The 12854-nt window shown below is 44.0% G+C and overlaps 1 protein-coding gene across 1 annotated transcript in view; it reads left to right on the top strand.

The window, feature by feature from the left end:
• The window catches only part of ATL3 (atlastin GTPase 3), a 1114372-nt gene extending 1104346 nt beyond the window's left edge, over positions 1-10026 (top strand). Inside the window, exon 16 of the mRNA XM_044075127.1 lies at positions 8607-10026. Coding sequence (XP_043931062.1) covers positions 8607-8702 — 96 coding nt within the window. The 3' untranslated portion in view covers positions 8703-10026. The remainder of the gene's footprint in view (positions 1-8606) is intronic.
• The last annotated feature ends 2828 nt before the right edge of the window (positions 10027-12854 follow it).

Here is a 12854-nt window from a genome sequence, read left to right as displayed (position 1 = left end):
CCTGTTTCACTGTTACAGTCATCACCTGTGGGCCTGAATACCAGAGTCAATATTTTTCTGCGTCGGCTGCTGTCGCTTGCCTGACGTCAGGTTGTCAGTGCTATAAAGGAGAGCAGCCAGTGCCATTACATCAGTATTTCTTGCCGTGGAGCCCGTAGCAGAAGTAGTTCACAAGTGTGCTGGTAGGTCACTACCAGAGTTTGAATTACAGCTGGAAATGTCTAAAGCTTAGTACCTCATTGGGGATCCTTGTTTCTTGCACTAACCGATGTCCAAAAAAGTTAACAATTGTTTCGCCTGTGGAAAGCAAATACCACACAGAGACTTCCATTCATACTGCGTCACTTGTTTAGGCCCAGACCATGACATCCCCCATTGCCAATTCTGTGCCCTCTTCAACGCGAGAACCATTCGTCGTAGATCTCTTATTGTAGCCAGGTATTTTCATCTTCAGTCTTCACATTCCAAAATGGTGTCAATCAGGCAACCATCCGTAGACATTCCGAAAAAACCTAAAGATAAAGATAGAGACAGACCACACAAGGCTAAGCCTTCCCATGACTCTACCGCTAACCAGGTCAGTTCTCCAGAATTCAGTGAGGTGCCTTTGCAGACCCCGATGCCCAATTTGATACCTTCGCAGGCCTCTACTGTGAGACCCTTTTGGAGTCCGGTATGCCGCAAACATCTTCTTCTCCCAAGCTTTTGGTTGTCTCTGCCTTGGTTGGATCCAGAGCCACGACGCAGGCACCAACTTCCAAGGAGGTTTTCCGCACTACCGAATCTAGACAAAAAACAATGTTTTCTCCTCCGACTACCATTTCTGTCAGACCGATGGATACTCTTAGGCCTAGAAACAAGGCCACTGCTGGGAAAACTACCTCTAGCCACCATTTTACTCCTGTTTCACCTCCCCAAGCTCAAATGCTTAAAATGGCGGAGGATCAGGGGTAGTCAGGCCATACCTTCTAAAAAAAAGAGACCTTTCTCCTGAAGTACTGACAGAACAGGATTCTGAGGAGTCTGATTATTCAGATTTTGAAGAGGACAACAACCTCTGACTGCCTATGAGGATTCAGATGCAGAGGAATCCATTTCTTCCGCCTTCCCACCAGAAGATCTTTCCTTTGGGGAAACCCTTTACACCCTCAGGAAACGTTTCCACTTAGAGGTAGTTGATGATGTCTTCCATGAATCCAACTTAACTCCTGATACCCTCCCACCTGCTCCCAGAAATCCTGACAGGTATTACAGAGTACCAGATTCTCACAAATACCTGTACAGAAATCCTGCTGCAGACCCAGAGGTCATTACACAGGGAACAAAAGGAGCTAAGGCTAGCTCTGCAAAGAATCCTATTCCTTCTGACAAGGACTCCAGAGCTCTGGACAGATGGTGTAAAAAAGTATACACCTCTGCAACCTTAGCTATCAGAGCACTCAACTGTCAGTTCCACGTGTTAAAATATCAACAACACACTGGAACTATTAAAACAAAAGATTTCAGCCTTACCCGACTGTGCCAATTCGAAAGAGTTAGCAGATTTATTGCACTGTACTTGTCAAGTGGCTAATCACTCATTACACTGTGGATATGATGTCCTAGAAGTTTCAAGCAGGACAGCAGTGTCAGGATCTGTCAGTAGGAGACATGCATGGTTGAAGGAACAACCTCTCCCTGATCATGTCAAATCTAAATTACTTGATGCACCCTTTGATAAGGACCGCTTGTTTGGAGTAAAAGCAGAAGAGGTGTTTAAAAAGATGGAAAACAAAGCAAAATCTATGCAAACAGTAAAAGATTTCCTTTAGGTGCAACCTCCTAGGTTCAGCAGGAATTTTCCCTCAAAACACTGGTGCTTTCCCGCACCTAGCAGACGGGGGCAAGGTAAGCCCCGCAGGGACAGACCACCCAGACTCCAATCCCAGGGACAGCAGAGAACCAAACAGTGGACCACTTCCACTCCAAGGGCAGGGAGTTCTAAGCCATCCCTCTATGGCAAAAACTCTCAATGACTCCCTCTCCCCCCGCCCTCTTTTCACTCACCAAAAGTAGGAGGAAGGCTTTCCCTCTGCAAAGAAAATTGGCTTTTTGTAACAAAGGACCAATGGGTCTTAAAGATCATTTTTCAGGGATACAAATTCTCCTTCAACGAACTCCCAATTCTAAGAGGGTACCCAGACTTGCCTCCAAATCAGTGGGTAGAGGTATTGAAACAAGTCCATACTCTCATATCCCAAGGGGCAGTAGAACCTGTCCCCGCAGATCAAACAGGCAAAGGATTTTATTCCAGACTATTCCTTGTTCCCAGAAAAGAGGGCACTTGACACCCCATCCTAGATCTATCCATTCTGAACACTTTCCTGGTGGTCCCCATATTCAAAATGCTAACTTTGCAGCAGCTGCCTATGCTGACAAAAAATGCCTGGTTAGTTACCCTAGATCTAAAAGATGCCTACCTCCACATCCCCATAAGGGACTCCTGCAGGAAATTCCTTCGCTTCAGAGCAGGCTCACAACACTTTCAGCTCTCTGCCACCACCTTTTGGCTTATCTACTGCTCCCAGGGTATTCACCAAATGCTTGGCACCAGCCATAGCCTTCTGCAGACAGAAAAATATACAGATTTACCCTTATCTGGACAACTGCCTCATTCAGGCAGACTGCAAAGAAAAGCACCTCAAGAACCTCCTCTTTGTCAAAACCCTCCTAAACTCCTTAGGGTACACCATCAACGAGAAGAAATCAAAGCAAACACCCTACAGGAAGATCATTTTCTTGGGAGCACTGCTGGCCACAGCATCCCAAATGGCCTTCCTATCCCCAGAAAACCAGAGCTTCCTGCCTCTCTATTTTACCCAGCTAGCGTCCAGAAGTCACCTGCGTCTTTCTAATTCCTCTGGCCAGGCTTTACATGAGAAAACTTCAGTGGTACCTAAAGAACCTTTGGAGTCAGCACTCACTCCCTCTGATCCCCTGTATAAAGGACAAGTTAATCTGGTAGGCGGGGGCCTGTACCCAGAACAAGTGTCGTTCCTTCACCCTCCACCCAACCGGGCAGACCATTACCACCGACGCCTCAGACATAGCTTGAGGCGCTCACCTAGAAGGCAGGTGCACCCAAGGTCTTTGGGATGCCCTGCACCTTCCCTTACACATCAACCAGAAGGAAATGATACCAGTACAAAAGGCTCTGTCATCCTTCAAACCCCATCTCAAGCCTGGGGTTCTCCTGATCAAAACGGACAACACTACAGTAATGTGGTACATCAACAAACAGGGAGGGACCCAATCTTGCCCTCTGTGCAGACTAGCCATGAACCTCTGGCTGACGGCCTCTTCCATGGGACTACACCTGATAGCCCAGTACCTACCAGGGATCAACAACACCGTGGCAGACCATTTAAGTAGAAACTTACTGGACCCCCATGAATAGCAGCTCCATATAAAAATTGTTTTTACAAATCACTCTGGCGTGGGGGATTCCAGAGGTGGATCTCTTTGCTTCACATCTCAACCATCAGCTGAAAAAATTCTGTACCAGGGAGTATCACCACCTAGCATGGAAGGTGGATGCCTTGACCTTCCCCTGGAACACCCTCTTTGTGTACGCAAAGACCAAAGGCCATCCTCATTGCTCCAGATTGGCCTAGACAACATTGGTACCCCTTACTGTGCAGCCTGACGTTGCAGCTTCCCCTGATCTCAGACCTCTTAACTCAGGTGGGGGGGGGATGCTGCACCCATACTTGCAGACTCTCAAACTATTAGTATGGCTAATACTCTAAAGGCAAACAGGTCCTAGACATTATCACAGAGGCCAGAAGGCTCAGCACCAGAACATCTTATGCCGGAAAATGGAAAAGATTCTGCTCCTGGAGCCAGTCCAGAAGGGGTAATACCGCACAACCTTCCCATCCCTCTTATCCTGGACTACCTAGCGGAGCTACTTAATAGTGGCCTCTCCTTCTCCTCTATTAAAATCCACGCCTCAGCCATTTCAGCTCATTTTGATACAGAACAGCCCCTGTTCTCACATCCTTTGATTAAACAATTCCTCAGAGGGGTTTCTAATATCAGACCTCCCAGAAGGCCACCCACTCCAGCCTGGGACCTGAATTATGTTTTGGAAAAACTAACTTTACCACCCTTTGAACCTGTTGCTTCAGCAGAACTAAGGTGCCTCTCCTGGAAGACTGCTTTTCTCCTAGCTGTCACCTCAGCCAGAAGGGTTTCAGAACTTCAGGCACTGATGGCCATTGAGCCCTTCATCTTCCATGCAGACAGGGTCTCCCCGAGGACTAATCCCTCCTTTATGCCCAAGATGCTATCTAATGTAACTCTCAATCAGGCCATACATCTACCCACCTTCTTTCCTAACCATCAAAACAAGGGGGAAAGAATTCTGTACTCACTAGACGTGCACAGACAGCTCAGATACTAGATGGGCCATACTAAACCCTTCAGGAAAACAGACCAACTACTTGTCAGCTTTGCCCCAGGGGCAGAGGGGAAGCCCATTCCAAACAAACCATTTCCAAATGGATATCACACTGTATCCATTTCTGCTACAGATTGCATGGGACCCCTCCCCCCCTCACGTCTATTCAAACCCATTCCACTAGGGCAGCCTCCACTTCCACAGCATTCCTCAGAGGAGTTCCCACCAGGGACATTGGAAGCTGCCACCTGGACTTCTGTCCATACCTTTGCCAAGCATTACTACCTACCTCTATTTTTCTAAGGCTAGGGCGGGGTTTCCTTCTGCAGGACATGCTGATCCATTCCTAGGTCTCTTACTAATCCTACCACCCCTCTCCTCAGCTTTGGGAATCCTCCCACAGGTGATGACTGTAACAGTGAAACACGAACATAGTACAGTTGTGTACACTTACCATAAATGTAGATGTTCGAGTGTATTCACTGTTGCAGACCTGGTTTCCCACTCTCCTTCCCCCTTGTATCTTCTTTCTTTAGGGAGACATAAGTTTCTAACGGTGGTTTTTAGCCACCAGGACCACTTTGCCATATTTACTTGGGGATCTGACTGGTTAGGGCAAGAAAAACTGATGTGATGGCGTCGGCTGCCTTCTTTTATAGCACTGACAACCTGACGTCAGGCAGCAAGTGACAGCAGCCGAAGCAGAAAAACATTGACTCTGGTATTCGGGCCGGCCGAGGGCTACCACAGCAGGGATAACCCACAGGTGATGACTGCAACAGTGAATACATTCGAACATCTCATTTTATGGTAAGTGTACACAACTGTACTTTCTCTGCTTTTCCCTTTTTACTGACCCAAGGGTATTCACCAAATGTCTCACTCTTGTCATTGTTTTTAGCAGGCTTCTAGGAGTACAGATTTTCCCCTATCTGGATGACCTGCTCATTCAGGCTCCTTCTCCCAGCAGTCTGTTGTGAAATCTCCACTTTACCACTTATCTTGCAAAGTCTGGGTTCACAATAAATCTCAAGAAATCTGTTCTAATGCCTTCACAGGATCATAAGTTTCTGGGGTGCAGGCTTCAGACAGTCCTCCTGTTGGCTTCTGTTTCTGCTCTCAACATTTTGCCTCTGACCATCTTTTGCCAGGCTCTCCTTCCTCTGTTGTCTGTTCTCTGTCATGGTCAGGGAATTTCTCAGGGTTTCGGCGTTTATAGCCTCCACTATTCCCATGCTTCCTTTCGCCAGGCTGTATATGAGGAAGTTACACTGGTACCTGAATTCAATGTGGCTTCAACATTATCACCCTCTGGAGCTCCCTATTCCTTTACTTCATTGTCTCAAACTCGAGCTTCAGCGGTAGATTCAACAACTCTCTCTCAATCTGGGGCTTACCTTTCAGGCTGCAATTCTTTCCCAGGAACTGTTCACAGATGCCTCAGACTTTGGGTCAGGGGCTTCTTGTGGCCCTTGAAAGGTTCAGGGTCACTGGCCTCCTCATTGGAGGTCAGATCATATCACTGCAAAGAAGTGAGAGCACTGCTTCTGGCTCTGCAAGCTTTCCCTTTTCCAACCCGGCTCGCTCAAGCCTTCACAGACAGTATCACTGTAATATGGTATGTCAAAAAGCAGGGAGTTACAAGGTCCTATCTCTTTTGCAGATTAGCTCTTCAGGCATGGTATCTAGCTGTTAGTTATCAAGTGACTCTTCAGGCGATTTACATTCCTTCAGAGTGCAATCCTAGTGGCAGACTCATTGAGCAGGTCTAGAACACAGTCTAACAAATGGATGCTTCACAGAGCTGTTTCTGGACAGGCCATCAGTGGGGTATTCCTCAGGTAGATATTTTTGCATTCCCGCTGAATAGACAACTTCCTATATTCTGTTCAAGAGTACCAAGTCCTCTGACTTGCAAAGTGGATGCCCTGTCTTGAGAGGGAATGTTTCTGTATGCCCCCCACCCCCCATTGCCACGAGTTCTGCACAATATCAAGCAGGACTCTCCAGAAATCTTGCTGGTAACTTCCTTTTGGCCCAGACAGCATTGGTTCCCCTTTTCTGTCACTTGGCCAAGGGCAATCACCACAAGTTACCTCACTTTTTGGATCTTTTTACAGAAGACAAGAGATATCTTATCCATCCTCACTTGTCCACTCTTCAAATAACAGTGTGGGTGATAAAGTTTTGATTCCTCTTTTTTCAGGACGTGCTTCGGGTTCTGCAGGAGGCCGGAAAACCCACTACTAGCAAATCATACTTGTCCAAATGGAAAAAAAATTCTGTCTGGTGCCTGACTCACCATCAAGATTCCCCTATTGTTGGGTTTCCTCTGTTTCTCTCTCATATTTGTGATCTGCTCCATTGTGGGTTGGCATATTCTTCAGTTAAAGCTCACATTTGTCTACTCTTGAATCCTCCTTTGGCCTCTCAGTTTGAGATCAAGCAATTTCTTAAAGGCATTCTTTATATCAGGCCTCCCAGGAAGCCTATTTTGCCTTCTAGGAACCTCAGTTTTGTACTTGAAAAACTGACTCTGGTTCCTTTTGAAACAGTCAGTTCACCTTACTTGCAAAATTGTACTTGGAAGACTGATCTTATGTTGACTCTTATTCAGTCAAGAGACTGTCTGAACTTCAGGGTCTCATAGCTATTCCTCATTTTTCAGTTTTTCAGAGACAAGGGTATGTCTTCAGACTAATCCTTCTTTTATGCCTAAGGCAGTTAATGAGTTGTACCTTAATCAGTCTATTCACCTTTCTTCCTTTTTTCCTTCACCACAGTCTGCCAGTGAGAATGTTCTTTTACACCTTGCCTCTGCATAGACAGCTCGGGTATTATTATTTGGATAAAACAAAGGCAATTTTGCAAGTCTGAACAGCTTTGTTTCCTTTCATCCCAGGTCTTTGAGTTTGGCTGTTTTAAGCAAACCCATCTCTTCCTGGATTTCTAAGGCCATTTATTTTTGTTATTCCTTTTATTGAAAATATCATTCCTCATCAGTAAAGGCTCATTCTGCCAGGGTTGTTGCCTGCTCCTCTGGTGCTTTTTTTCAAGAAGCGGGATATCATTTCCATCCTTGAAGCCGCTACTTGGTCCTTTGTTCATACCCTCACAAAGCATTACAAGTTGGATGTTATTTCCAGGGCAAGGGCTGTCTTTGTCAGTGCTATCCTGCATGGGTTTCTTGAGAGCTGGTTCTATGCCTTCCTCCTCCCATGCTTCTTCTTGAGTTTCTGTGCTCTCCCTTAGGTAAAGAATACTGCAGCAGTGATGTGGAAGGACATAGTACAGCTGTGTAAAATCTTACTATAAGTGTAGAGGTCCTTCTCTTCCATGTTGAGTATTTGCTCCCTCCCTTCAGCCTGCCCTGCTCTAGCCTTATTCTTTCTTACTGTCCTGGCCAAGGGTTTTTTCTCCTTTTGCTCCTTCTGGATGCACATGTTCTTCCTTGTCCCCAAAAACATTTTGTTCTTCCTGGGGCTTTTCCAGTTCTGAGTGTGCGCGTCCATATGTCCACTTATAAAGGTATGCTTCTGAAACGTTTCTCCCTAGGCCTCCACTGAAAATAGGCTCTGTCCTAGTCGGACTTTCCCTGTAAACAAATGTCAAATAAATAAACTTTTTGCCCTATGCTTTGTGCAGGGAGCATACATGTGACAGTATGATGCCTATAAGTACTAAAGGCTTTGGTATACTAGCCAGATGTTGGGCTATCCTTGGCAGGAGATCCCTTGGGTAAATAATACTGCAAGAGTGAAGAGAGGGACACCTACTATTATGGAAGGATTGTACACAAGTGTACTAGGATTCAGAATTACTTTGAGCATGCTGTTTCCATTCTTTCTAATGTGTTAAAAGTTTTAATCGGGGAATTAATGTTCTCATTGTATGTAAAATATTAATACTTTTCAGTATTTGTGATCATGATGTGGTGGTGGGTTTCCTTTTTTAATAAAGTAGTTCTTTCTGTTACAATAAAACTGTAATTTTGAAAGTTGATGTTTTCCCCTTTTGATTTAGAGTTTAGATAATAGGTTGTTTGAATATTGTGCATCAGTTTTGTAGGGAAAATATTTGAGTGAGGAGTAATGCATTCTTTGAGAAAAACATGTCATTACTTTTAAAATCCACTAACAATAATTTTCTGCTGTAATTCTTACAGGCCTCTGCCCATATGAACATTCCTGTGGGTGGATCGATGAAAAACAAAACTCAGACAGCAACACAGAACACGACAATGCAAAAGAAGATTACATAATAATTTATTTTTTTTGCCAAGGGTGGTGGCTTGGTGTACAGTATTCATGTGGTACTGGATTAGGGAAGTTGTTAGCGACTTTAAACCTGAAGTTGTGTACAGACACAAGAAGGCATTATTTTGGCACTTAGTAAATATTTCTACACCAGTATCCGTTTTGTACTGTATCACAACAGACTGTGTTTTCCATTTTTTGCTAAACCAATGGCAAGAGCTTTAAAACTCTTTATTATACCATAATGTGCCTTTGTATATAGACCTTAAAACTCATTTTAATAGTGGTCAGTAAGCTGTGCGTAAAGTGTGTCACTGTCTCTGTTTTCCTGAAATAGCTAGGATTTTTTTGACTTCATACACTGAACAGTATACATACAGACTAGTGAGATTGTAAATTTGCAGTAACCTATCCCGTCCAATGAAATGACTGAAACTGACTCAGGATATAAAAATAAAATATTTTATTATGTTCTCTCTTGGCACCAGTCTAAGTCCTGCTCTTTGACCTAAAAATTAATTTTTGGCTTCAGGAATGATTTCTGTTTTGAGATGCCCAGCTGAGAAGGAGAATAATGGCCTTGCTGCTTAATAAAATGTTTTTGAATTAGATGTTGGTCAGTTGAAGTAAAAATGTTTAGCCATGTGTATTAAAGAACATGTTAAAAGCTATTTATACACAAAATTAATTGTAAACAAACTACAAAAAGGTGCTATATGCACAGGGTCACTCTTTTTATCTTACTTTGCACTGCTTCATAGTTTTATTATTCCTGGCAATGCTGCTACCATATCTAGTGCCAAGAACAGTGTTCTGTTCCTCTCTTGTTTCATGTTAGGTAGAAGAGCTGTCCATGCAGCCTTGCGTTGTGGCCTTTGTAACCCATATTAATGACCAAAGAAATTCTAAACCTCGTCATTGCACAGTAGTTATTCATTCTCCCACATTTACCAAACCTATTATTAGCATGCATTGATAAAAGTGGGTTTGCTGATATTGGTAGTGAAACGCTTCGCTTTGTTGTACTACCAAGTTCCATTTTTGCAGTAGTTTTAGTGATATAGGATTTTTATCAGATTATTGAAAAAGTATATTTTACCTAGTTTTAACAAGTAAAATGTAAATTATGCCTTTCTGAAAATGATTCAAGTATAGATTCTGTTAATGAGTCTTAAGACAGTCTTGAAGAATGTGTATACTGCATCCCAGAGTAATTTGTTTGTACCTGAACATGTTATTTGTAACACTGCAGTTTGACATGACTTCAGTTACTGCTGGCTTTGGTGACAAAAAGTCAGTGCAGTTCTTCTAAATAAAGAAATAATCTAATGATACTTGTTTTCTTGCCTGGTAAGATGTAGTGTAAAATACTTAAGAAAACAGAAGACGTGCCAAATCCAAATGAGACTTCTTTTTTTGGGGAGGGGGATGCATATCACCTAAGGTCAGCTACCCAATATATCCGCAAAGTGTAATCTGAATTTTAAAGTAATGTACTCCTATTGACATTTTGCTGAATTAAAATGGGAGTGCCATCAAAGATGAAAGTGTTGGACTGGTTTTCAAGATCTGGCATTTGTCCATAGCCTTCAATTGGAAAGCATATGTTTTTGTACTATATGTAGACCAGGTTTAGGTGTTCTGTCTTGCCAATGTTCATCATTCACATTGTTTCAGTGGCATGTTGGTTCCATGCCTGCCCAAACATCCACAGAGCTCAGAATCCCCTGCTCTGTGATAGGAGATTGACTAAGCACCTTCCATCGGGGGAACCTAACCTCTGTCACAGAAAGTCAGTTATTCTGTCTTTTACTGCCAGCTATAAGACTCTCAGTTGAATCTCCTTGCTTACCTGCATTGGTGGATTACAGCTTTCTGACTCAGATAAGATCCCTTTGGGAACTTCCATTCTTCTTTAATATTATATACTTGTGATTGTTTTCTGTTTTATTAAATGTGTGTTTTAACTTTTTTTTTTGCTGTTTACTGCTGCTGTTGATTGGGGCAGCTACGGTGATGCAGCAGTTAGCATTGCCGCCTCACAGCAAGAGGTTCTCTGGTTCGATTCTCGGCTGGGATGCCTTCTGTGTGGAGTCTGCATGTCTTGTCTGTGGTCGCGTGGGTTTCCTCCGGGTGCTCCGGTTTCCTCCCACATCCCAAAGACATGCAGTAGGTGGATTGGACACTCTAAATTGGCCCTAGGTGTGAGTGTGTGCATATGTGTGCCTTCTGTGGAAGGTTGGCCGCCGGACTGGCAACTCGACACCGTAAAACTTCACTGCCAGTCATGAGCGGACAGATGATCCGCTGTGGCGACCCCTAACCGTGAAAAAGCCAAAAGAAGAAGACTGCTGCTGTTGATTCCACTGGGAATTCCAATATACTACTCTGGTGTTTGTATGCTTAATACTGCTTTTAAGCAACTATGGGGCTTTTCTAAAGTGTTCTATGACTTCTACTGGGAAACTGAAGATGTCCTTCCATCACTGTTGCAGTATTTTGACCTAGGGGATCTCCTGTCAAGGATAGCCCAACATTTGGCCAGTATACCAAAGCCTTCAGCTGTTACAGGTGCCGTACATCACACACATGGTCACCACGCATTATGTAGGGCATAAACGTGAAATATGGACACAGACACTCAGAACTTCTTTGCCACCAGTCCAAACGCCATTATTGTCCATCTGTCTGAAAGCCCTTCTGCTGTTACCAAGCTTTTTTTCCTTCTTCAGATAAGTGCCCTATTAGGGTTTCTTCTCTTCCTTTTCTTTTTGTGCGTTATTGTGTTCATGTCATTCAGAAAGGGAAAATGCCAGTGTGAGAAGCAGATTCCCCTTAAAGACCATCAGGACCAATGTGTTTTTTGTTTGGGTGCTTCACCCGATCATATGCAGTGTTCTGTCTGCCAGGCATTAGTGCCTAAGACCCTATGTAGTCATCTGTCTTCTTTTACATATATCTGGAGAACCAGTGTCTTAAGTTGTTGGCTCAGGGTGCTGTAGCAGAATCCTCCTGCTTCAAGGGCCAGCTGTCTTCCAAGGAAAAGGCAAAAAAGTCAGGCCAGATCCGGTTGCTATCCAGCTTGCCCATTGGACATCTCCCTAGAGGCTGGTGAAGGCCCTGAAGATTGCCTGGTGCTTGTTTCAGATTCCTTTGCTGTGGCCCCATCAAAGGCCGGCATGGATCCAACTTATCACACATCCTCTGAGGTTTTTCAGATGTCTGTACCTGACGTTGCGGGGAATCTGAGCTGTTAAAATCCAAGGGACTGAGGGGGATTCCTCAAATTTTAATTAGGGAGGAGGTTCATACTACTGTTAGTCATGTCAGGGGTCTGACTCCACCCCCCCCAGGTGTTTCAAGTGGACATCCACAGAAAAAGAAACAGAAGACAAAACATATTTCCCCTATTGTGAAGGATCCCCAAAATGAGTGACAGGATTTCACTCAGGGTTTATTTAATGCTTTAGTGGTCTTGAAGCCACCTTGGCGTCTCTGTTCCTAGTTTTCCACTCCAGTCAAGAGGCCTAGGGAATTGGATTTCTGAAATGAGGATCTAGATTCAGGGGAAGAATCCCTAACTTATTCTTTCTAAATCCCTTCTCCTTTGTGCTACAGTTCATAGGAGGATTCCTTAAATCCAGACTCTGCTTTGGAAGAGCTCTCCTTTGGGGATATCATTGCTGTTATGACGGGTTATTTTAAGTGGGATTGTTCTCGGGTCTGTGATATTCAAAAAAAGGTATTATGAGCTCCTACAGATGGTGTCCCAAACCATCTGCTGTTCCTCCTGTTTTGGCCGCTCTTTTGGATAACTTTTCTGCAGTTTCTGTAGCCCTTGACTCTCTCAGCCTTCTGCTCCAAAAAAGAAAAGTCCTATAAGATGTCTGAGGGAGTGCAAATTTATTTATAAATGTCCTTCTGCTGACCCTTCTGTAGTGTCAGCCTTTTCTGACAAGCCATACAAGTTGTTGCCCACCACCAGGTTTTTGCCTTCTGATAAGGATAGTAGGGCCATGGAAACGTTGGGCAAGAAAATTTAAACTGCTGAGACTTTGTCCTTAGCGCTATTTAACTACCAGAGGCATAAGACCAGGTATGTTCTGACTTTCCTTTTTCAGGTTTCTAAGGTGGTTTCTAACCTTCCTGACTTTGAG

Source organism: Protopterus annectens, chromosome 6.part0 (assembly GCF_019279795.1).
Source record: "Protopterus annectens isolate FY-2018-M chromosome 6.part0, PAN1.0, whole genome shotgun sequence".
NCBI classification, from domain to species: Eukaryota; Metazoa; Chordata; order Ceratodontiformes; family Protopteridae; genus Protopterus; species Protopterus annectens.
The sequence above is the reverse complement of the archived record's forward strand: the minus strand, read 5'-3'. Positions and strand labels throughout refer to the sequence as shown.